The sequence below is a fragment of the Physeter macrocephalus genome, chromosome 10 (genome assembly GCF_002837175.3).
Source record: "Physeter macrocephalus isolate SW-GA chromosome 10, ASM283717v5, whole genome shotgun sequence".
Taxonomy (NCBI): Eukaryota; Metazoa; Chordata; class Mammalia; order Artiodactyla; family Physeteridae; genus Physeter; species Physeter macrocephalus.
In genome coordinates, this window is record NC_041223.1 from 31,719,681 (window position 1) to 31,746,406 (window position 26,726).

Sequence of the window (26,726 nt, forward strand, 5' to 3'; positions counted from 1 at the left end):
ATGTAGATCAACTTCTTTCTTTCTAGTAGTGGAATCTCATCCCATTGATTGCTTAAATAAACTCCAGAATTTGCTCAACAAGTCTTTTAGGTTATTTTCTGGTCTTCGTAAAAGATGATATTTTCATGCATTTGTGCAAAGTATATCTGTTGGCACCACTTTTACAAATGAAATTACTAAATAAAGGTAATGTGTACTTTTTATTTTAATAAATATTGCCTGATTGCCAAGTATAAAACGTTTTATAACAAAACTGATGTAGAACTGATTCAAAAGGGAGACCTACTTCTCCTACTCTCCCTTCTATTTAGATAATGCTGGGAAGAAAAATATAGCCCAGGATAAGTGAGATAATAAATATAATAAAGAAGGAACAACATAGCATAATCTCTGGCAAAAAAAGTGTAACTTTAAAATGATATATTTTTATTGAAATGAAAAAGAGAAGAGAATAATGAAAATTATACAACATGGCTTTTAGAGGAGTTAAGGAAAAATAGAAAACTTTGTTTTACATTCTTCAGCAGAAAAAATCATTTACAGTTTGCCAAAGTTGTTTTATATATTAAGTTAAATAATTGTTTCAAATGTGGGCAAATATGTCTTTAGTTGCAAAATTTCAGAGACAGGCTGTAATTTTTCCTGATAAAAGTCAAGCCCAGTAAGAAGTTCCACATCACGGACCCGGGCAACATGTGCGTTGAATCTTTCTTCAATCCAAAGAGCTTCTGGTTTATTTTTCTGAAGAAGAAAAACAAAAGACTATTTTCCCTGGGGCATGATTTTTCATTAACAGAAAGATCTTTTATTACTTAGAAGTTGTCGTTTTTCCTGTGTTTTTTTGGTTGTTGTTTTTGTTTTTTTACTGAGGTATAATTGACATCAACAGCATTATATTAGTTTTAAGTGTACAACATAATGATTCAGTGTTTGTTCTTGTGGCTTTTATTGCCTTAAACCTTAATTTGATACAGCTAAATTTTGTTGTATATTAAAAGAAAAAGTACAAAGTATACTATAACAAATACAGACTGCCATAAAGTCATAAAGTACAGCCATTTTTTTGTGTGTGTGGTACGCGGGCCTCTCCCTGTTGTGGCCTCTCCCGTTGCGGAGCACAGGCTCCAGACGCGCAGGCCCAGCGGCCATGGCTCACGGGCCCAGCCGCTCCGCGGCATGTGGGATCTTCCCAGACCGGGGCACGAATCCGTGTCCCCTGCATCGGCAGGCGGACTCTCAACCACTGCGCCACCAGGGAAGCCCCCAGCCATCTTTATATTTACTTCAGATACAAATTTTTTTTTTAAATGAGACATTGAAGATGAAGTTAAGTCCCCACCTTCCTCTACTAAGAGTTAATCGTTATCATGAGTCAGTGTGAATCCAGTCTGTGTTTTTACACTTTTACTGCACATCAGTATACAATATATAGCATTGATTTATGTTTTCAAATTTATAGAAATCATGTAAGTGCCATTCTATAATTACTTTTTCATTCAATATTATGTTTGTAATCTATTCATAGTGAAATATCTAGATCTAGTTAAATCATTTGTTTTTAGCTATGGTTTGTGGTAGCACAGTTTATTTTTTTCATTGCCATATTGCTAGTATTTTTGGCATTATAAATAATAGTGTCATGATAAATTACCACATCTTTTGTGTTCAAGAACATGAGTTTCTAGGATATAGAAATGGAGATGCTGGGTCATAGAGTACATGTAACTTTAACTTTACCAGATATTAAACCTAGCACTCCTCAAAGTGTTTATACCAATTTATAGTTCCATTGGCAATGGAGGATAATCCCCATTTCCCCACATCCTTACCAAACCATGATGTGAAATAGTGCTTTATCCCTGTTTGTGTTATTACCCTGAGTTTTATTGAGTATCTTTTCAGATATTTCTTGGCCATTTGACTTTCAATAGGTTTTTAACTACATATAAAAAACAGTATAGTTAAAAATAGTATAATAAATAATATAGTAAAAAAATTTTTTATACTATATATACTGTATATATAAAGGTTAGTGCAATAATTTAGAGCCATGGATTTCTGTGAAATTCCTTATTCTTTATTTATTCATTTTCTGATAGTCATATGATATTACTAAATTTCCAGTTAAATTTTTAAAAAGTAAGAAAGTTTACAAGTTTGTTTAATTAGATGAGTCTGCTTAAGTGACTTTCAGTTGACTTCAGCATACTGGTTCACTTGTTTTTTAAATATGCAAGATTAAAATAGGCAGCTACTATTTGAGCCAGAGGAAGTATAAGATGAAATCAGTTTGTTTCGAACCTCTAAAGTATTTCTCCATGTGAGATTCATGAGGTGAGTTATTATTTTTTTAAATAAATATGTGATGTACTAATATTAACTCATATTTCTAATGGGAATCCAATTCAGTGTTTTTTTCTTGCCTGCACTATTTCACATTTTAGTAACATTTAATAGTTTTGATGACTTTTTTTCATAAAGTTTCCCCCCCTGTGGCTTTTATAACTCTATTTTCTCCCAGCTTATTTGGTATCCATCTAACTGAATGTTTAGGGAACACCTGACAGTATTCACTTTTTTAAAACTGCAATGAAATGATCTTAATGATCTTAAATGAAATGAAATGTACTTAAATGATCTTAAGTACAACATAATTATAACTAGGCAGGGGTGATACTCAAGCTATTCCATATCAGATAGTTCACCAGCACCAACCAATCTGAACAGAAGCCAGCTGTAGACAACTGCTCTAGCTGTACCACTGCATCCCAAGAGAATAAAAGCCTTGTGTATATTGAGGTTTTATGAGCCATATTTAAATATATACTTTTAGATTTATATATATATATAATTTATTGGTTGATTACACATGTATTAGACCTGTTACATAAATAGAAGTATTGTATACACCTAAAATACAACTCAATTTGTTAGTTTTTTGAGGCGATACCAGTTTCAGTATTTTTCTCCCCTAACCACCTCCTTAATCTCTTCCTTATTCACTTACAGTCTCGTTATCACTGTCGTCACACTAATAAAACCATTTTGTCAAGGATGACCTAACTGAGTAGAATTTTTGTAGACCTTTCACTTAGCTATTAACCCAAGCTTCTGAAAGTACCTTCTTTGTCTTCCATACCTCTGCTTACTTGTTTGGTGACACCTTCTGTTTCCTCAGCTGACTTTAGTTTTTTCCATCCTGGAAGAATAGACATTTCCCTCCATCTGATCTTTGGATCTCTTCTCTCTATTTTCTTCCCATTGGAAGTTTTATTTCACTCCCGTGATTTAATACCAAATCTATCTCTATAGTTCTGTTCTCTTCCAAGTTCCATACCTGTATTGTCTACCCCTAATTCTATTTACAGTACAACTGTGTACCCCCAATTGCATTTCCAATATATACTAAGTTACAATAATGATAGTCACTTGGAGTTATGGCAGCGTTCTCATTTATCTGACAGGAATTCAGCAATACAAAGTTGAGGGGAAAAAAAGAAAAAGGAGGAGGAAAGAAATGATGGAAGAACAAAGGAAGACAGAAAATATATAAGGAAATAAGAATCTAGTTCCCTACACCAAGTGTGAGGTGGAATTGTGAATCTATCATTTCTACAACTGGTATCTGTTCCCTTAAACATTTTATAGTGCGAGTACCTTCCTCCCACTCAGTGATTAGAATATTTAAAAGTGCAGAATTTTCTTACACCATGACCCTTAAAGAAAGCCTATCTCATTGGGGGCTTAAAGCACAACTACCTGTTCTAATGCTTGTGGAAATGTTGGCTGAATTGCACTTATTAAGGTACAGCTTGTGTATGTACAGTACTTTGTGGGTGATTTGATTCTGGGTGATTTTATCTGTAAACAGTTTCACTTTATGTTGACTTTAGAATGTAATTCCTTAATAAAATGTGATTTCTTTATAATGACTACTATTTGCTTACTATTTATTTAGAATTCTTAGGGGTTTATATGAAATATCTTATTTAATTTTCAAAACAACATCATGAGGGGGTGAGTTTTTTATACATTTGAAGAAAGTGACACTCAGTTGTTTACCCAAAGAGGCCAAATCAGTAACTGAACCCAGATATCCAACTCCAAAACTCATGCATTTGCGTTCTATTCTGTACTGCTTCTCACATACCCTCCTAGATATTCAACTAGTTTCTTAATCGGAAGACCACCAAGAGCAAATGTATCCTTCCCAAAACAACTGATTGTCTTATACATTTCCTGGCCAATCACACCTACATTTTCAGTCACCTTTGGCTCTATCATCCTCTCTTCCCTCCCTATATCTAATTGACAGTCACATCTTATTAATGTCACAATCTCTCTTATAATTATAGCTTGGTTTAAGTTTGTTTCATACTCATCATCTTATGCCGCATAGTTATCTTTATAGATATCATAGCCTGATTACTATACTGCCCATTCCTTAAAATTTTGGAATATGTCCAATTTATTAGTGATCATGTCTTATTCAATAGAGATGATGCCCTGTTAATTTCAAGATCATCTCCACATTGGATGTTCAGGGAAAGCTTCATACCATTTGCACTTTACCTTGAAGTGTAGGTGGAATTTTTAGCAGATGGAAAAGAAGGGCACTCTAGAAGAGAGAAGAGCATGAGCAAAAACATGGAGGTAGAGGGAAAATCAGGGGGTGTTCAAGTAATTTCAAGAACCTCAGTTGGCCTGGAACTTGGGTCTGCAAAGTCAACTGAGGGTAAATTGTGAAGAGCCTTAAGTACAGGCTGGGAGATTTTTGTTTGTTTATTTTTGTAGTTTTATTCAGGGTAGCTAGATAATCAAATGGATGAGAAAGGATGTCATCATGAAAAACTAAATCTTAAGATGAGCAACTTGATAGTGAAATACAGAGGTGAAGGGGAAGAGGACAGGAGACAGTAAAACTACTTAAGATTCATTTTCAAAAGTCCTGATAGAAGACAATAAGGGCCTAGACCAGGGATTGCAAATCATTTCTTCTTTTCGCACCCATTCTAACCAATCCAAAATGGCTACCTAAAACCTCTGTGATAAAGAACTATTTATTCCTGATCCAGTGGAAAAGAGCACCACACCGTATCAGTCACCAAAGTCTGCCACTGGAAGAGGAAGTGAAGAATGACGGCTTCCCCTTGTCTCGACTAAATAAACTTCTGACAGGACAAATAGGAAGAGATTCAACTACACAACATTTCCTGATAGCTTCTTGTTTGGAAACTCTTCCTCATTCTAGGACTATGAGTGACCCGCTGCTTAGCCTCTAAACTTTGTTATCCATCTTGAGTCACTGAAAGCAACCATTCAACACTCAAGTGCAAATCCTATCTTCAAGACTCAGCTAGAATGTCATCTTCCTTGCCAGAAAGTATTTTTCCTTTGAAATCCTACTACATTTTATCTGTCCCTCTTTGTGTGACTTATTTTTCTTTCTTTTATTTTACTAGGCTTCTAAGTGATAGACTATGAGCCTTTTTTGCTAGAATTCATGTCTGATTTATCTGTGTATCGCCCATAGCACACAGTATGGTGAAGGCAGTTATGTGTTGAACAGATGAAAGAATAGAGATGAATCCCAACCTGGCTTAGAACCTAAGCTTTAATTTCCATCTCTCCTAGCTCATGGGATTTTCCATGTGAACGCCCATTTCTACAAACCAGATTTACCTACACTTAATTATCCTACCTACCTGTCAAAACAGTTCTCATTCCTAACTTCCCTCTTTTTTTTCTCCTAATTACCTGCATTTAAAATCTCTGATTCAGCTTTGAGTCTCCCTTTTCCTTTGGCTCTTGCATCCAGCCAGTGGCCAAGTCCCTCCCTTCTTCATTTCCTCCACAGAAGAGTCTTCCAAATCCTTTCAATCTGTTCAAATTCTGCCCATCCTTCAGGGCCTAGCCCTACTCCCACCTCAGCTTATGTAAACTTTATTGGCTATTCCAGCCAAAAGTGTTTTGAATTTGAAACACTAAATACTTACAACAGTATCTGACAATGAATCCCAACTTTGTAATATCTCTTTCTTCTAATTTTTAAAATAATTCTTATATGATCGACTGGCTCATTTATGTGTCTGTATCTCATTTATATATCAAAGTTATACATGAACTCCATGAGGGCAGAGACAATGTATTCTTCCTTGGTACATTCCAAAAAGCTTCTATCATGATACTGTTTACTTAAGGTATTCAATATACTAGCTGAATGACTTCAGTAAAACCCAATTACCAGAATACGTATGTTTTTCTATAAAGAACATATATGAAGTTGAAGTAACTTTTTACATATAATTTGCCTTGAACCAAAAGGTTTTGAGGTGGCCTAATACATGATGTTAAAAAAGGAATGTTGGGCTTCCCTGGTGGCGCAGTGGCTGAGAGTCCGCCTGCCGATGCAGGGCACACGGGTTCGTGCCCCGGTCCGGGAAGATCCCACATGCCGCGGAGCGGCTGGGCCCGTGAGCCATGGCCGCTGAGCCTGCCCGTCCGGAGCCTGTGCTCCGCAACGGGAGAGGCCACAGCAGTGAGAGGCCCGCATAAAAAAAGAAAAAGGAATGTTATTCGAACTAACTTATTTTGTAAATACATATATGTATATATGTATTTAGGTAAATATATATACACATATATATACACACTATATATATATATATTTTCAGACTTCATGTTTCAAGTTGATGGAATTTTTATATTTACATATTCATTTAAGAAACATTAATTTAGTGCCAACTTTGGGACAGAACCTTAAGGTTTGCATTCAGAATAAAAAGCCTAATAAGATACAACCCCTTTCCTTATTAGTGAATGTGAATAAAATATATCTAAATAAAATATATGACATGCATATATAAACACATGTTCATGTAAGCATATACATGTTTAAATTGATATTAATTACATAGAGATCAACAGTCTAAGGAAAAGTTCAAAACTGAGGTCATATTTACTACAACTCTAACCCATGAAACACCTAAAAAATATACTGTAGTCAGAGCCACTTTCATGAAAGCCCAGATGAGCTCTGACTAATCATTTTCTCAGGGCCCAGGGCCTCTCCAGGAGCAGACTCACAGGACAGCTCTCCACGTTGGTAGGTCGGTGAGGGATGACAAAAGGTAAGACGTCCAACCACCCAGGGCAGGCATCAGGGGTTTGGCTCTTATTTTTACAACTGGTCAACACCACGAAGTAGTGTGTTGGGATGGGAATACTGGTGTTGACTACATATCTAAAAACATAATTGAAAAGATTTGTTGTTATTATACTTTTGCTTCTCAAGATTAGAAATGTCTTTATATATTTTTAAAGAAATGTCAAAGTAAAATTATAGTAAAAGAAAGTAAATAAATAGAAAATACAAAATCTTACCACACATTTTTAAACCTTAATGAGCCTGAATCAAGATTTATAGAAATCCAAGCCTGGTCATTTTAACATCATGGGAAAATATTAAAATACAATGAAAAGCAGAGCATGGTATTCTGCCTCCCAGCTTTGTTGACTTATACATCACAGTGATGTTTCCTAATAGAGCAGGGGCTGGAAATGAAGGAGCTGGGATTCCAACTGTAGCTGCGTACTTCTACTAGTCGTTTGGATGTGTACTAATAAATCCTCTAATAGTCTATGACTTTCTAACTTTCCTCAACTTTAACATGGAGGTTTTCCTATGCTACCAACTTCGCAGCATAGACGGGGACAAATCCATACAACCGATATGACAGTCCTTTAGTCTCAGATAACAAACATGAAAGTACTTTTAAAAGTTTCAAGTGCAAAATAAAGGTAAGCTATTAGTATGAGACCACTAAAAGGAAAATGAACTGGTATAAGTAGTAATGTATTACTGTGATTTAGAATCAGAGCTAGACTTGTCTGGGTTCTGGCTTTACTACTTAGCTGTGGAACTTAGACAAGTTAGTTAACCTCTCTGTGCCTCAGGTTCCTTTCCTAATGGGAACTAATGGAATCTAACATGTGGATGTTTTTCAGATTAAATGAAGTATCTGTAAATTCTTAGACGCATACCTAGCATGAAGTAAAGTGCTATCAAATTGTTTGCTAGGATTATTAAATGGTGAAAGACAGGATCAATAAACACTGAAATAAGGACAAGGCAAACAAAATTTAAGGCCACACACTTAGTGATGATGAATGTTATCTTATCAGAAGGTATAAGTAGAAATCATTGTTTTACATAATCTAGGCTTAGTACAATAGTTTAGTACTGTCCATTTTGATAATAAAGAGAAATCATGGATGACACTTCTAAAACTCTCTATTCCTGTGTGCTGGGATCAAAAGTAATTCTTAGCAATACGTATGACCAGGTTTAGTACAAAGATGTACAGTTTAGTAGGACTAGTTTTCTATAGGAAGCCTACACTATCTCCTGGGAGATACTTTTATGAATCATCCACTATCCAAACTATTGGGCAATACTTTGAATAGTCACTTCTTGATTTTTTTTTTTTATTTATTGATGAACTGGTTCTCTATTTACTGATAGCACAGTGAGTCTTCCCTACCTCCTTAACCTTGACAAAACCACGTTTTCCCTTTCACATTACTTTAGAAATTTTCCAAATAAAAATTTTTCTAAACTATTCCTGGACATTTTTTTCTTTGCCTATTAGTTTAAATCTTTGCCATATAAAATTTTTGCTAAATATTTAGATAGACTAGTTGAAAATAGTCAACAATTGCATCGCTATATAAATATGTTATGTAACGTTTAGAATACTGAGCTTTAATTTTAAATATTGAGGTTTCCCCTTATGATACCCTATTGCCAAATCAAAAGTCCATTTTGTTTCAAATTACTTACTCTGTAATTTCATCTGGAGCATCAAAATGACCATCGTAATTATAATCAAATATTGGTCCACTAACCACATTGACTCCATTTCTTTCCATGGCATGTTTTACAAGAAGAACACTATGGAAGTAATTCCACATTGCTAAAAATAAAAGAATAAAGCGTTAAAATGTCTGCCTCTATTGAACATGGAAATATTTTCTATTATAAACGGGTACATTTAAATAGCATCCAATTCTGCTTTAATACTTGTCAGTGGTCATTGAGTAATACTGCAAAATAGTCTATGCAACAAAAATAAACAGCCACATCCATGATGGCTTTTTGTTGTTGATGTAGTTACAGTCTCGAAATTACAGTTAAATATGTCTCCAAATGCCTCCCTAGGGCTGAGTTGCTTTGGGGACTGTATTGAAAAATGGTCAGAACACACATACTGCCTTATTAATTGTGACTCTAGGGACAAACATTTTTCATTTACTTATGGTGAGTATCAGCAAAATTTTATTTTGTGGTTAGCTCTTTACAGTAAAATTAAGGTTAAAAAATTATCAAAATTCTAGCAACAAGTCACCCAAAGTTGAAGTAAGTTGAAAAGAATTTGCGTTAGACATCCTTCCTGTTTCAATATTTAAAACATTAGAACAGGGACTTCCCTGGAGGTCCAGTGGTTAAGACTCCATGCTTCCACTGCAGGGGGCGCAGGTTCAATCCCTGGTCGGGGAACTAATATCCCCCATGCCACAAGGTGCGGCCAAAAAAAAAAAATTAGAACAAAATGACTGATAACAGGAACAAATTGCAATAAAAGATGTGTTTAGTTTAGAAGTTCAAGGAGTCACTTGGGTATTTTAAAATTAATAATCTAAGTATATACTTACTTTTGAATGCTTCATACATAGGGACCAAATTACTTGTAATTAAAGCATCATATTGACTCTCAGAAGTTCTATTGTTTGCTGCAAAACAAATGAATTTTATTAAATCTAGCTATAAGAGAAAGTATGACATTCCACATAATAGGCCCAATAGTATTACATACTAATGTAAATTTATTAACACACAAAACACAGAGATACAAAGCACTCTCCAGTGGAAGTCATCAATAATGCAGGCAGTTTTATGCATTTGAGTGATACTTGTAGGGGGCTGGTGACCCTCAAGAAGATAGGTCCATGTCCTAACCCCCCCATTACCTCTGAATGTGATAGGTAGGAAAATAGTGTCTTTGCAATGTAATTAAAAGTTCAAGATGTGATTATCCTGGGTTTAGGGTGGGTTCTAAATCCAGTGACTCGTGTCGCTATAAGGAGAAGGAGGATTGAGAAGAGGAGAGACTCAGGGGAGAAATCTATGTGAAGATGGAGGCAGAGATTGGAGTGATGCAGCTACAAGCCAAGCAACACCTGGAACCCCCAGATGCTGGAAGAGGTAAAGAAGGATTCTACCCTAGATTCTCTCTTGCAAAGGGAGCGTGGCCCTGTCAACACCCTGATTTCAGACTTCTGGCCTCTAGAACTTTGAGAGAATAAACCACTGTTGTTTTAAGCCACCAAGTTTGTGGGTAATTTGTTACAGCAGTCTCTAGAAACCAAATATAATACCGATAGGAAAGCATCATTATTGAATACACATAAAATAATAATGCTATGATAAATAACTCTTCCAAAGTAAAATTTTCTTAAGAAAGTGGGTTTTAACTCAGTGAAGACTGCTGACAGCACCACAAATGGTCGGCTTTGAAGACACATGGACTTGCCCTCTAGAGGAGTGTGTGCTGAGCCTGTATGCTCTGGAACCAGCCTGCCCGGGTTGGAATCTCAGCTCCACTGCCCGCCAGCTGACCCACCTGGGCAAAGCGCTATGTCCCTCTGTACTTCATTTGTCTCATGGCATCTCTCTCACTGAAATATTGTGAGGATTTTAAACTGCTGCAAGCCTATGAATGTTTATTATAATGTTTTTTATATTTAAACTACCCTTGGCTACCTTAACTAATACTCAAATGAAAGGCCAATATATGGGAACCAAAAGGTAAGGAGAAGCAAGATTTTTTTGTTTTTTTCTTTAAGATTTCTCATGCTGCTCACCATCCTCAGATCCTCTACAAGGATTTTCTACTTTTTAAACTAAACTTTGAAAGTTGTAAAGTCAATGAACATAACATTATCTTCTTTTCAGGAAACATAAGAATTTGCTTATAATGGAAATGCTGACAATTCGTAATGGAGAGTTAGAAGGTGGTTTCATTCAATGCTTAATATTTTTTGAGACAAGCTGTTTAGTTTTTCATTTCATTTCCTTGTCAAGACAAACATTTATAACTCAACCAATATATTAGGGCTTAACAGATACAATTTTATAATGCCAATTTAAAATTTTTTATTAATAAAATGTTGCAACTATTTAAGGTTTATCCTAGGGTTTACATAAATTTGGTGGTGCTCTAATTGTCTCTAGATATTGTAACAAGATATATCAGTTTATTATCCTAATTCTCCGTTAGGAATTTTACATTGATGTGCTACTTGCTTTTTTTCCCACTATAAATCTCAGAACCTCTAAATTACAAATCTCTAAAATGACCTCTTTGGGCATGGCTTCCAGAAAAATGAAGCCAAATATCTGGAGAAAACCCATTCTCAGAAGCTGAAATTGTTGAAAATCTCATGAGTAAATCAAGGAAATGACAATCCCTGCTGAACAGAGAAGAGATTTGGGTTTTAGAAAAATCACATTGGCTTTTGCATGTTCCCAAGAGAGAAGCTTTCTGAAAAAATATTTCAAGTTCATTCAGCTGCTTAATCCACATAAAGCTGTTGGATATACAGCCTGAGCGAGAGGCCCAAATTCCAGCCTGATTCGTCTTCACAGGCACAGCTGCATTCTCAGTGCAAGTCTTAGCTTGGCCAGTCACCAGAAAAAAAAAAAAAAAAAGAAAAGAAAAAAAAAATGGTTTTTTAGACACTTGTGTCCCTCTCCAAAGAATCTTCAGTTTTAAAATTAAACTTAAAGCTACCGAACTCTCTGAACATCTGGGCCAGATTAGAGCTGATGTGTGGTTCCCAGTGCAAAATTTATTAGTCTTTATTATAGCTGTTGCACTGCTCCAGGCCAGCCCACAATCACTGGAAGCCTCTTGGGCAGCTAGTTTAGCCCAAGCAGGTAGTTTTGGTGGGGAGCATATGTTTAGGGCACATGCCCACATCCAGCTGATGAGGGCTTTCTAAGCTGCTGCTCTAAAAAAGAGTTATACAAACCAGGAGGATAGAGGAAGCCGTGGGTGATATTCTTGTCTGCTAAATAGAAGGAACAATTTTGGCTCTCAGAAGGAGCAACCCTGACATCAGCCCGCAGACAGTCTGGGACAGTGGGAGGAAGAGGCGATGTGTCTCCCTGTTGAAAGAGAGAAAAGAAAAAAAAAAATGACGCCCACATTGTGGCTCACCCATCGCCTTACTTGGTTTGTAACTTCCCTAGAATGTTTTTCATTTAACCTTTTCTTATTTTCTTAGTGAATCAGGTCTACGCAAGCAATGGAAATGGATGTCTTCAGCAATGTTTTCTTCTGTGGTTCCCTTCTGGTTAGGGACACGGGAAGGGCAAATCAAACACACCTTGGAAAGGAATATTTGCAGGTTAAAACCTGAATTGAGTGCAGAGGGATAATGGGAACTACTGCTAAAAACCCCAATCCATTTCAGGCTCTAACTTTAGGTGGTGATATATACTGTGCTTGCAAATAAAAATTGAAAATAAAATATAAACTATTTTTAAAATACAGATATGACTTAAGGATAATAATCTTCAGTTGAGCAAGAACTTCTAATTAACCTAAGATTAACTCAAAGAAGCTGTAGTTGTACAAATTTACTTATTTGGGGACTTTAATAAATTTGTAGCTATGCTTTATTCATTTTGAAATATAGGAATATATTTTTTATAATTTTCTTTGCAACTTTAAAGACTAACACAATAATTTATTTACTAGCAGGCATCTATAAATGCACTGCCTAAGTACTTAAGGTAATACAGTATTAATAATCATATTTTGATGAGCATATAATTATGAGTATGTAAACATTTTGCTATTCATTTCATTTTTTCAGAAATTTTGATTTATATGCTCTCTACTGCCCACAACATATATATTTCTTTAAATAATATTTTATAATTTATAAAAAAGAAGATTAAATTAAATTAGAATGTTCTTCCTCTATTCACTATATTGTGCTAAAAGCAAAAATTAGCTATGGTGTCCAAAACATATGTGGTAATTATTTTATAATATATGCATATATCAAATCATCACATTGTACACGTTGTAAACTTACACAATGTTGTATGTCAATTATATCTCAATAAAGCTGGGGGAAAATAAATAAATAAAATGTACAAGATCAATTCACAAAGGAAAAGGCAACATACACTGTGTGCTATATTCATAGGCAGGAGAGCCCCATGATGAGATATAGGACAGGAAGGAGATGAAGATGAGGGGAAACACAAGCAGAGGATGTACCCCTAACATGCTGCAACACTCCGGTTGGAAAACACTATACAGCAGTGGAGTAAATTTCTCAACTTGATTGTACACAAACATTTATCTCTGCTCCCCTCTGAAATCCCATTAAAAGAACAGTAATGATGAAGACACATAAGAGATGATAAGAAATTTTCAGAAACTGGTAGTCAGATAAGCATATTTGTTTACTACTGTAACCTTGACTTGGCAAACCAGTAAACACTGATAACAAAGAGCCTCTGGTTGGGAAAAACCCAAAGAAACTGATTCCTTCTGTAGAACACCAGAAGCATAGAACTTGGAGTCTCCTAAAGACAGGGGATGTATGTAAAGTTGGAAAGAAGAGGATAGGTTGAAAGTCTGTAAAAGAGGCCAGACAGAAGCTTTACTCACTGGAGAAGTTGATCCAAAGAGACAACCAGACTAAAGGACACAAGGCACCCTGGAAAGCAGGTGAAAGCAATGGAATTAAATTTTAAAATCTATGTACTGAATGGTAAGATTCCCTCCAGTCTCATCACCCTCATGTATGTTGGTTCACATGAGAAGTGTCCTTTCTTTGAAAAACAAACCAGCTTGAAAAGAAAACTAGATACAATTGGGAGTCCCCAACAAAATGTCTGGTTCTCCTCCTGATTAACCTATAATGAAGCCTATCAGCTGGCAAGCTCAGCCCTGTAGCTTAGTGCCTCACCCTTAAAATATGAACTGACAGCCAAGGACCACCAGATATGCATTGGGGTTGGGGAGAGGAACCAAGAAGAAAAAGAGACAATACAGACAGCAGAAGAAAACTCACTTCTCAGAGAGATGAGAGTATGTATGGCATCCATAGAGAAAGAGCAGAAAGCATTTAAAAAGGAAAGAGATAACAGAAAGAGCTCTTGGGATTTAAAAATATGACAGCAGAAATAAAATTTTCAATAAGCTCTAGAAGATGAAATTGCAGATATTTGTCAAAAAGTGAGTTAAAGACAAGAGACGGAAAAAAGGAAGGCACATATAAACACATTAGAAGTCTAATGTCCTATTAATTTTGAAGAAAAACTGTTTCTAAAATTCTAAAGCTAAGCCATCAATTAAGCATATAGATAGAATAAAAACATTTTGAGATGCACAAAGTCTCAAATATGTATCTTCTCTTCTTCCTTTCTTAGGAAGCTCCTCAGTGATATAGTCACCAAAACAAGGAGTAGACCAAGAAATATGAAGATATTAGTATTAGATGCAGTGTATCCGCTCCCACCATTTATTTCATTCTCCTTCTGGTGCAGATACTAGAAAGTTAAAAACATTTGTTTATATTCTTTCAAAAACATATAGTGAACAATTCTGAATGACCAGGTTTCTTCATTTGGTGTAAAGGGGCACATAGAGATGATGCAAAGTGGGAGAACTAGGGAGATTGACAGCTGACCCAGTCAGCCCTATAGACACCCAGAATATTGTGAGTTGATGTTTCCTACCACACACCTTACCATTTTACTTCAAGAAATATATAATACATGAATATAGGCATTGATGCATTTTCCATAATATAAGGAAAGTGAAATGCCTATATTCAATAGTTAAAATTATAAAAATCTTAAGGAGGGAAGTTTATTGTAATTTTAATGAGCCTGCAGCTATGGAAGTTGTGCTCAAACAATTCAGTTGTTTGAGGCAAAATTTTTACTATTTTCTCAAAGTGGCATAGACTTTGGGTTGGGAGAAAAGGACCAGGATGGCTTTAGTCAGAAAGTACTAATAAAAGTTACACATTTTCTACTAACTGAAAATCTTAGATGTGTTTCTTATATATCAAACTTGAACCCCCAAATATAAATACATCAAGACTGGGAAAGACAGGATATGGCCTCCTTTATAAAGGTGAGATCATGCAGTAGGCAGCTCTCTAGAAGGATGGAGGGGAGGTATAGTCACATCATTTCTGAATCTTGGGCTCTTGAGAAAAGGCATAGTGAACTACCACCTTACCACCCCACCACTCCCCTACAGACACAGACACACACAAACAGACACACACACACACACAGACACACACACACACACAAATAGTTTCATCCTTCCATCTGTTCAGAGTTCCTTAGAGTTTTTTAAGCCAGGGGATAGAAAGTCAGGAAAATGATAAATAGAATTCAGATACTCAGATGAAATCTGAACTCTAGCTCTCAAAATTCTTCAAGGGAAGTAGATGATAAGCACAGACAGGAAAGTGAGATACTTTCATTTCTAGTCTGGCATGGAGACAAAATAGAGCTTAAACAAGGGATAAAACTATTTTTATTGAAGTTATATAGACTCTCCTTATCTGTAGACTGAATGTCAAAGCTAAAACGTATTTATTTGAAGATTGGATAATTGTGATCTTGCCTTATGGTAAGGATAATAATTATACACATGTTTAAATTATTTTTCTGGTCGTCATTTTTTTCTATAGGGAAAACTATTTCTTATAGTTCAAAAAACAAAAAAAACCTTTTGCAATACACAATAATGTCCCTAGTTTTTAGAGATTCACAAAACACAGTTGGGTCATAATTTACAATATCAGTGCTAAGAAGCTTTACAAACAAAAAATACTTTGTAAAAATTTAGTTATGGGCAATATATACATATGTATATACAGAGAGAGAGGGAGAGATTTTTCAAAGTGTACTAGATTTTCTTCTCTGAAAAAGCCTTTCGACTTCATATTCAAATTCTGAATTAGATAGGCTAAATAATTGTAATTCTTGCTATTATTTTTAATTTTCCACCTAGCAACAGAAAAAACAATTCTCATCTTCCTACTGAGGAGGGCCAGAAGCAAAACCCTTATACAGTCTGATCAACCTTAATGGTTTTGAAGCAACTGCTGTAGGACCGTGATTTCAAATCACAACTACTTCCCCCAAACTCTTCTGAAATAATAACAACAACAACAATTAGAAAACCCACCAAAACCACAGAAGAACAAAAGTTCCATAAAACTTAAAGACACAAGCCAATTGGGTCCATGCTCCAAAAAGTGCTTATTTAACGTCTGATTTTTCAAACACAGAGCTGATTTACAACATTTCTATGTGAATCTCAAAACATCCTTGTATGTAATTTTCTTGAACCACGACATACTAACAGAGTAATTTCTGAATTAGAAAGCAGAAAATTGCTAGAATTCCATCCTCTCACATGGAAGGAGAAATACACAAGTAGTTCTGTGGGATCCTGAAAGGACAGGAACTTTGTGTAACAAAGAAGCTAGTTTTAAAACAATAACAAAAAAAGAATTGTACTAAACTCTGAGTCTGAGCCCACTTGAAATCTCTCTGCCTTTGGTTTCCGCTAAAGCTCATATAAATTCAGGAATGCAAGACAGCAGGGGAAAGTATTAAAAACATAAACATTCCCCTTAACTCCACATAATCTCTGGTACCTGGACTTTTCAAAATAGAGAATTGAATAATAAAACTGTCCTTGAATATACTGCCCCTCTCAAAATCAAAAATAAAATAAAAATTATTTTAAGGAATAAATAACTTCATATTATTGTTTCATAGTATGCTTCATAGCATGTTGAAGAAAATCACAGACAACTGAACACTGTGCATATTAAGAAAGTGATGTTGCCATTAACCATACATATGAACTCAGGTAACTTTGTAAAATACTTGCCCACATTGGAAAACAACATTAGTGCTCTCCTACCACTGACCATAATTAAACCATTGTCAGCGGGCGAGTTGAATTTCAGAACACATAAAGCCATAATTAGTAGTGGGAAAATATGCTTATTCCAGAAATCTTGAATTGGAACAAGAAGAGTAAATAAACTGGATACAACCGATCATTTCCTTTCCATAAAAAGAGATGGAAGATCTGTACCCTTAACAAGAACAGTAATAGGTAGGGGTTTGTCATCAGAATCTTTGTATCTAAAATACTAAGATTTTCTCTACAAAAACAGCTTCCTGATTATTTATTTACCCTTCTGGTTGGAAGTACTGCTTCATCTTTAGTTCTTTAAAAATAATGGTTGGGATTAATTTATCTAATGCATTCACTCAATAACCATTTACTGGGCAGCGGTATTGTGCCAGGGAATACATTAAATAAAACCATTCCTGCCATGAAGGAGTGTTTGGGCTGATTTTTGGCCAACTTTGATTTTTGCTTTAATTTACATTTCCCTGATTGCTAATAAGTTTCAATTGCTTGGTTCATATCCTTTGCCCATTTATTAACTAAGATGCTTGCCATTCTCTTGTTTATTGGTAGAAATTTACTAGCCATTCCGGATCCTAATTAGTATTCTGTATACTCATCACTTGCTTCTTATATGCGGTGCAAATATATTGTCCCACCCATAACTTCATTTTTTTGGTCACACATTAACGTTAATGTAGTAAATTAATCAGTTTCCTCTATGTAATTTTTGTTTTTGTTGTTGTTCTGTATCCTAAGAAATCCTTCCCTATCCTGAGGTCATAAAGATATACACAAAGGAAAATATGGATTTGCTGTTCACATTCAAGTCTATAAATTCATCATCAATTTAATTTTGTATGTGGTATGAGGTAGGGATCTAATATTTCTTTTTGCTATGGTAGCCAATTATCCCGGTGACATTAATTGAAAAGGAGCTTTTGCCAGATAGTGAAAGAGGTAAGAGGATTTGAACAATTGGATTCTCAACCTCAATCTGCAGAGACCTGTAACATAGGACACCTATACATGTAAGTCTAGCCTGGCTTTTTAGAGTACTAGATCCTTTAGGGAAGGATTACCTCTTATTCACATTGTGTTTACTGTGCCTCCCACGGTACACAGCAGATAGTATAGTATTTTAAAGTAATCAAATAAATAACAAAACCCTTTATAGCTTAGTTACCATCACCTTTTAGGTGCACCCACCATATACTTGGGAAATACCAAATGAAATGTGTGCCTCTGTACTTCCTGTTGCTTCTCTTTGAAATCTTTTTTTCTACCTGCCATACCAATTAGCCAATTGGCCTGGAAACACTCTGCTTTCTCCAGGCAAAGCACAATGTATTCCTCTTTTGCACCCATGTAGCACCTACAAGTACTTGTAAGTAAAACCTGGGACGCTGTCTTATCAATACAAGCCACAGGTCCGTTGAGCTCCCTTTGGGATCTCTACTGCAAATCAAAATTCAACTTTTAGTATAGTAAAGAACTACAATTTCTTTCCAGCCTGCGTGAATCAATGGACACAGGAACTTACCGGTTTAGGGACTGTATATGAACTCCAAAGGGGCATCCTGCTAGTTTTGTCAAATCCACTGACATATTCCCTGTGATAAAGAAGACAGGGTTCCTTGTTCTTCTGTATAACCCTGGGCCTTCCAAATGGCAAATTTACTTTCTCTGTTGTTGTTACTAAAATAAAAATAACATAAAATAAAAATGTTTGTGAAAATTAGCAAATGTTTCTATGTATAGTAACTACCCATCTCTGATGGATTATTATTTTCCAGGTACTCTGATAACTATTTTACATATTTAACCTCTTTCAAGTCTTACAACAACCCTATGAAGTAGGTGTTATTATTCCATTCTATAAATTATAAAACTAAGTCTTAGATAAATTATTTAGCTAAACAGCTAACAGTTCACAAGACATATCTGAAGAGGTAAAACCTTAAAATCAAAAGCACATACTTTATAACAAAGATGACTTATTTTAATAATTGTCCTAGGAAAGAAATTGGAATTTTATTAAAAGTATGCCTACTGTATTTGTTCATTTTTAATTGTCTGCCATTAGTCTAAATTCCACCAATTACTGATAGTTAAAAAATGTGCAGGGTATTCATGCCATGGAATAACACTCAGTAGATTATAAGAAGATTGTCAAAACAGCCAACGTATTTACTGAACTGTTACTGTGTACCAGGCACCATTCTAAATACACACATATGTTTACTCATTTAGTCTTCATAACAACTCTAAAAGTAGGTATTTCCATTTTACAGTGACGAAACAGGCCTAGAGAGTTCAATACAAGAATACTTGAAAGATAACAGGTTGATTGTAGTTAATAACACAGTATTGCACATTTGAAAGTCACTAAGAGAGTAAATCTTAAAAATCCTCATCACAAGAAAAATAAATTTTTTATAACTATTTATGGGGACAGATCTTAACTAGACTTATTGTGGTGGTCATTTCGCAATATATACATATATTGAATCATTATATTGTACACTTGAAACTAATAAAATGTTATACGTCAATTATACTTCAGTTAAAAATTTTTAAAAGTAAAAAATAAAAGGGATAACAGGTAATAATAATATTGCTCCAGGGCAGACACTGTTCTACATTCTTTCCAAGGGTTAGCTCTTTTTTTAAAATTTTTATTTTATGTCAGAGCACAGTTGATTAACAATGTTGTGTTAGTTTCAGGTGTGCAGCAAAGTGATTCAGTTATACATATATTCATGTATCTATTCTTTTTCAAATTCTTTTCCCATTTAGGTCATTACAAAATATTGAGTAGCATTCCCTCTGCTATACAGTAGGTTCTTGTTGGTTATCTATTTTAAATATAGCAGTGTGTACATGTCATGGATTAACTCTTTTAATCTTTTCAATTATGTGAGGTGAGTACCATTATTATAGATGAAGAGACTGAGGCACAGAGAGGTTAAGTAATTTGGCCCAGGTTGCACAGAGGGGAAGAAGTAGACATAGGACTTAAACCCAGGCAGAGGACTTAAACCCAGGCAGTTTGTCTCTTCCCATCTAAAAAAGTGAATAGGGAACTGTAGACTATGCACCACCATTTCAAGGAATTGTTGAGTGTTTGGGACCATCATAACTATTCCATGCTGCTACTGTTGTTATTAAATCTGGGGCATTTTTCCCTCTTGTATATTGGCAAGAAAATCTTTATGTTCAAAAGAACCTGTAAGCTTATTTTGGAGAACCTCCAAAAGGCAATATGGTATTCTGTTAGGTCTAAACATGGAAGACTTAACATGCTTTCTATTGACCTACTTTCATCTTGGGTGAGATTTAGCATTTGATTCACGCGTTCAAGGTCAGCATTCTGCAAGATAACGTGGGAGATGGGGAGAAAGTGAATCATAGTAACAACACATGATTTAAAAGGTGATCAAGATTATTTCTGCAGTAGTCACATGAATGTTTCACTACGGAACAAAAAAGCCAGACTAACTTGAGTTTAAATTCCAGTTCCGCCACTATCTCAGAAGTATAGAGACATTGCTACTCCCAGGAACACATTTTTTGTGTGGGAGTCTGCAAAGATGTAATTGATAATGGGGCAGATCATTCTGACCATAGCTGGAATCAACTACTAAGCTAGGATGACAACATCCAGGGTTTCTCAAGCTTTTATATATATATATACACACACACACACACGAAACTCCCTTGAGAGTCTTGCTAAAATGTACATTCTGATTCAGTGTAAGCCCAAGCTCGGGGAGGACTGAGATTCTGGATCTCCAATGCGCTTGCAAGTGATGCAGATGTTGATCCTGGGACCACACTCTGAGCAGGAAGGGACCTTCCTTACAGAGAAGAACTTGGGGTTTGCAGTCACATAGACCGAGCTTCTGTGACACTGGACAATTTACCTAACTTTTCGGAGCCCTCTTTATCTCTAAAGTGGGGAAGAAAACACCCACTTTATAATATTTATTATTATTACTTTAAATAGTGGTTCCATTCAGGTTATCTGGAGCAGTAGGAAAGCCACACATTTACTCTGATCTTCAGGATGGATTTGATTTCTACTGGGAAGTTTAGACTTTTGCCCCTTTAAATCTTTTTTGGTTGGTAATTTACTTATGCTTTTATTTCTGTGATATGATGTTATTTTGAGGATCAGAGAATGGAAAGTCTTCCCTGTCCCCTGGCTCTAAGGAACAATTCTTACCTGAGGCAGCTGGTGTTTATTTAGCTTTACAACCACCCTTGGAACTTGGCATCAAATGTACCTTGACATTAGTTTTAGCTTGATGGACTCTTGATAGTGGGCTCCAATTCCATTCCGATATCCCAGCCCCACCCATGTGCTTTAATTCTCACAGCGGGGCTTGGTCCTTGCATTTTGAGCTCCTGTTCTGATTGCTTGCCTTTGGGAGACCCCTCTTAGCACTGGAATTTCACCTGGTTGAGAGTCTCCTGGGATCTGAAATCCCGCTCCTGAACTCAGCTGGGCATCTGATCCACTAGAAATACCTTCCCAATGCTGACTGTTTGTCAGCCAGCCTCCAAGCGTCCTCTCATCAAAGGGTTCTTCACTACTACCCAAAAGAATACCTCCCACTTTAAATGCTAGGCTTCCTGCTGAGCAGACTCCGAAGCACCTACCCTAGTGGGTGTGTCAGATGCCAGATCTCAGTCCCTGCCCCCGCCAGCTATTTCTGCTCTGAAATAACCGAGTATGACCATCTGATTCTTAAGCTGTAAGAGAGATGGTTTATGAGGGAAATCAAAGAGAGCCCCAGGATTCCACTGTTTTGAACGATTACGGACAGTTAGCTCACCATGGATTAACAATTGCCAAATAATGCTTTCCAGTTTACAAAACATATTCACATACTTAATCTTACAATGTACCTCTCATTTCCAGATAAGGTTCAGAGAAACCACATATTCTCTTAGTAAATATCTGAGCTAGAACACAAACCTGGTTGTTAGCTACTCTGTTGTAGATGAGTTTGCCCCTTTACAGTCTTATGGATACATGAAGTTATTACTTACACTTTGTAGCCTGGGGCATGAACATCCTAGAGTATCTGTGGGCAATGGAACAGTAAAGCCACAAACAGAAAACTTTGACACTTCCTCTGCATGAGATGGTTCATAAAAAGGCACCTTCAGAAGATAGTTTAAACTACCGTGGGTACCATTGTTTGGTGCTGGTTGAATGTGTAGAAGATCTGTTTAAAAATTAAATTCAAAGTAGTTTTAAATTAGAAGGCAACAACATCTATGCAGAAGATGGAAGAAAACAAACACTTAGTGTTCACTTCCTTTAATAAATTCTGCTGCATACACCATTCAGTTTAGCAACGTCCCCCTCCCCTCCCAATTTCCATACCTAGTCTTTCTAGAAAATAGGAACAGTTGCTGTAAATGAGCCACAGGAATGTTTATGAACTGTTTCTGTTCCTCCAGAGAAAAGCATCTTTGCTTAAATGATCACTTTGTGCCTTAAGCATATCATGGTTTTCTAGCATAAAAAAAGCTATACTTTTAGTAAAAACAAGTTTAAAGAACTTAAATAATTTACAATCTTACTTGTAGTATATTTATTTAATTATAGGAAAATACTCTAAGTACGGATACTTTTTAAGTATTAAACTAGTGAATTTTGCTTCAAATTTAGAGAACTTTTTATAGTTTTTCCTATAAAAACAGAACATACAAATATTGCACAAACATAGCCTTGTAAGTGGTTCCTGCTATGGACTACCAAAGAGATCTCTCCTAGAACTGCAATCCTAACTAGTTCTTTTTAAACCTTTCCTGGAAAGGGCCAGTAGCCCTGACCATAAACTCAGCCTTGGAAACAAAGAATTTAAGTTAATGCTACAACACATTATTTTTAAATGGATACTCTTTGGTCTCTAAGTTACATTCAATTACCACAGGCCAGTGGCAAGATTAAGAGTGACAACTGCGAGCGTACTTATGTTCCCAAATTCCTATAGCTAAAGGTGAAATTGCAACTCAATTTATTGCCTTGCCTAGCTAAATGATGTGTGGTCTGAGGTAAGCACATAGGCAGGAAGGTAGGTTAGATTCCCCAAAACTCTAATTCTTTACGGTTTTTTAACATTGAGTGTAATGTGTCGATCCAAATAGGACTTTTTTACCATCCTTTTATTCCAGAAGCTTTCTCTCTGTAATTACAAGAAAATACTTGTTTTTTGCTATGCTATCCCTGCTCTGAAAAGTTGGAAGTGTAATTTTATTTATCTAAGTTCTATTAAATTAAATTTTCATGTAGTAACTAACAGAAAAGTTGGTCTCCCAGGGTCTGATGTTTATCATTACTAAAACAAAACAAAATGAAAAGAACTCACATTGACCGCTAAATAATTCTGAATAGTAAATAATTCTACCTCATCTTTCTACTTTCCATCTCCTTAGGACAGAGCATCTACTTCTGGGATTCAATTTATCACCAGCTTCAAAATTCATATTTTTAAAACTCAATTCATATATGATTGTTGAAGTTATATAGGTATACTTACCACACATTAGGTTATAGATTTCAATATTGTCAAATGGTTCAACTTCAGTCTGCTGTTTAAAACTGGGTCCATGTGCCAGAAAGATAGCCTAGGCGGTAATAGTCCACCTATTACTTGATGCCACGTAATCTCAAAAACAGATGTTGGAAGAGACACAATTTTCTTTTTCTAACAGCTCTTCTATTTGTATCTTAAGCCTCTTTAAGAATTCCTTTCCAGATTTTTTTTAACAGTATGATTTTTTTTATTATTGAAGTACATTTGCTGTACAATATTAAAGGTTACAGGTGTGCAATATAGTGATTCACAATTTTTAAATGCTCCATTTATAGTTATTGTAAAATATTGGCTGCTTTCCAGATTCGAAAATGATTTTTGCAACATTTCCACCTGAGATGTTGTAGCAAGTCCAATCAAATATAATCCATACTGTGTTTACTTCTAAATCCACCTGCTTCCATAGCACCTCCTATGTCAACAGACTAGGAGAATACAAGCAACACTGGACAACCGATGCCCACACAATTCTACAACATCTGGACAACAGAAAGTAGAAATTCATCATACAACATCATATATTCTTTTTATACTCCTTTCTTATCATTGTTCACATATATTACTACTACATGACAAAAAATGTTGACATTTCTAAGCATTAAATATTTTTGCACAACTTAAACTTGCCCACTGATTCCTCAAAGACATCTCCCATTTACTTTTGGGATGAAGAGACCTAAATATTTTTATTTATGTTTAAATAATTAAAGGTAACTTAATTATATTATTTATAACAGATCTAATTTGTTTTAGATTGTAAATATCTAGAAGAACAGTATCAAACACGGATAGGCAATTCTTTTCAGGCAACAGGAATATAAATATACACATATATATTTTCCCAAGATAATCAGCAAAGAATTGGAGGCATAGGTTTTTCTTGCGGTAATTAACTCAATTATCAAATAGAACCCTAATTAATAGAGAAGGATGCTGTCTCCAGAAACTTCTCAAGTATTTACAAAGAGATATAATTCATCATGACAATGTTAAGAGGCAGTATATTCATATAGAGCCTAACACATTTTTCTTTCTTTGGAAAGTGGCATGTGTGTGTGTGACAAATGGAACTAGATAAGACAATCAGGTTGCAAAATCATGAAGCTTTACCGAGGGCGGAATATTGGCTACACTTTACTCATGGGCTCCTTCAAATAGTTTCCTCCCTGGGCTCCAAGGACAGCACACTCTCCTGGTTTTCTTCTTCCCTCACTGGCTCTACTCCCAGGTCTCTTTGCTAGTAACTCTATGTCTCCCAATCTCTTCAAGGAAAAGTGCTTAAGGCTCAGTACCTGCTCTTCCTCTCCACCTACGCTCAATCCCTGAGAATGTTATCTAGTCACATATCTTTGAAATAATTTATATACCCAAAACTCAATTTTTTTATCCCTTTAGGTAGACTCTCTAATTGCCTATATGTAACATCTCCACTTGCATGTCTAATAAATATCTTGAATTTAACATATCAAACTAACTCTCCCTCTTTCCTCTCCAATCAGCTGCAGCCATGGTCCAATATCCCAACAGCCTAACAAAAGTTCTCTCACCTCCAACATATCAGACACGTTCCCACCTTAGGCCCTTGACACTGGCTGTTTCTTCTGCCTTGGACACCTGTCCCCTGAATACTTGAAAGGTTAATTCTTGCACCTTCTTCAAGTCTCTGCTCAGCCGTCATCTCAATGAATCTTACCATCTCCATCTTATTTAAAGTTGCACTCTGCCCCCATGTCACCCCAAAACACCCCCAGTTTCCACCTACTCTGCTTTACTTTTTCTTTATTTCCTGTAGCACTTATCTCCTAACATACCAGCCATACATTGCTTTGTTATGTCAATTGTCTATATCCACTTGTTAGAATGAAAACTTCATGAGGGCAGGGGTCTTTATCTGTGTTGTTCACAAAGGTATTCAAGAGTCCTGAACATTGTCACAAAGTAGGTGCTCAATAAATATTTGTTAAAAAAAAAAAAGGCAGTAAGTTACCTCCATGCTCTTAAACTCATTGTTATAACCATGGTTGCCTCCTCCACAGGATGAAAATGCTTTAGTCCTATAAAGAAATAATATTATTACACTCTGATGAATCATGAGACCTTATTGCAAACTGAGCTTTAATGGATTTTGATGTAGCTTCTCCTTTTATATAAGTAAAATTTTCTGTCAACAAGAGCATAAATATATTTATTTTCACGCTCAAATTCAGAGCCACAGAGGAACAAAGAGTGGTAGGAGAGAAGGAAGGAGAATTTCAGCATCTATAAATAGAATTCAAAAGTATTTGACTTTTAAACATTAAGAGAAGGATATACAAAGCCACTGATTTTTAAAAAATTTGTCTTAGGGCTTACGTGTACATTTACACATCCATGTCTGTGTGATTAAGAGTAGTTTGATTAATATGTTAAGCATTTCAGTGCTTTAAAAATAAATCTTTGGAACTGGGAAAAAATATCAATTCCTATTTTAGGTCAGAGATATCTAGGGAAATAATATGAAAATATGAATAGAGACTACTCAGGGCAAGTTAATTATAATACTTGGGAAGGAAAAGCCAGTATATTCTGTAAAGTCAGAGTTTATTTTTAACTTTTGGGATTTTCTTCCATAGGTTGTTGTTCTATTACTTGAAAGACTTTTCAAATTTAATTCATTTGTATTTTGCCTACATTTTCACATTTTAGTCTTTGAATTGAGCAGTATTAGCAATTTTATATGTAGTTAGTTTTTATACTTGAAAACAAAATAGTGATAAAGAACCTAGATTTTTTTTTAAAGCAATAATGTTACACAGGTTCAAATTAAGCCCCTAAAGGGAAAAAGACTAATATTTCCAAATGTTGGCCTTAAAAATTTTCTCCCATTTGTTTCCCCAATCCTCAGCTCCCAACCCCTGGGCAAATACACACACACACACACACACACACACACACACACGCACAGTTTTTGCTTTTTACATTGTAACCTTAATTGAGAGCAGGACTTTAGTGTCTTACAAAATCAACTTTTAGGGGCTTCCCTGGTGGCGCAGTGGTTGAGAGTCCGCCTGCCGATGCAGGGGACACGGTT

At 35.6% G+C, this 26,726-nt stretch overlaps 1 protein-coding gene across 1 annotated transcript in view; it reads right to left on the minus strand.

Moving 5' to 3' along the window:
• Positions 1-481: 481 nt before the first annotated feature.
• ENPP3 (ectonucleotide pyrophosphatase/phosphodiesterase 3) overlaps positions 482-26,726 on the minus strand; it is an 80,685-nt gene continuing 54,440 nt past the window's right edge. Inside the window, exons 16-25 of the mRNA XM_024122683.2 lie at positions 25,644-25,710; positions 23,600-23,687; positions 22,101-22,279; positions 20,364-20,415; positions 18,586-18,740; positions 12,094-12,229; positions 9,715-9,792; positions 8,843-8,975; positions 7,087-7,243; positions 482-741 (exon numbers count right to left, since the gene is read on the minus strand). Coding sequence (XP_023978451.1) covers positions 571-741; positions 7,087-7,243; positions 8,843-8,975; positions 9,715-9,792; positions 12,094-12,229; positions 18,586-18,740; positions 20,364-20,415; positions 22,101-22,279; positions 23,600-23,687; positions 25,644-25,710 — 1,216 coding nt within the window. The 3' untranslated portion in view covers positions 482-570. The remainder of the gene's footprint in view (positions 742-7,086; positions 7,244-8,842; positions 8,976-9,714; positions 9,793-12,093; positions 12,230-18,585; positions 18,741-20,363; positions 20,416-22,100; positions 22,280-23,599; positions 23,688-25,643; positions 25,711-26,726) is intronic.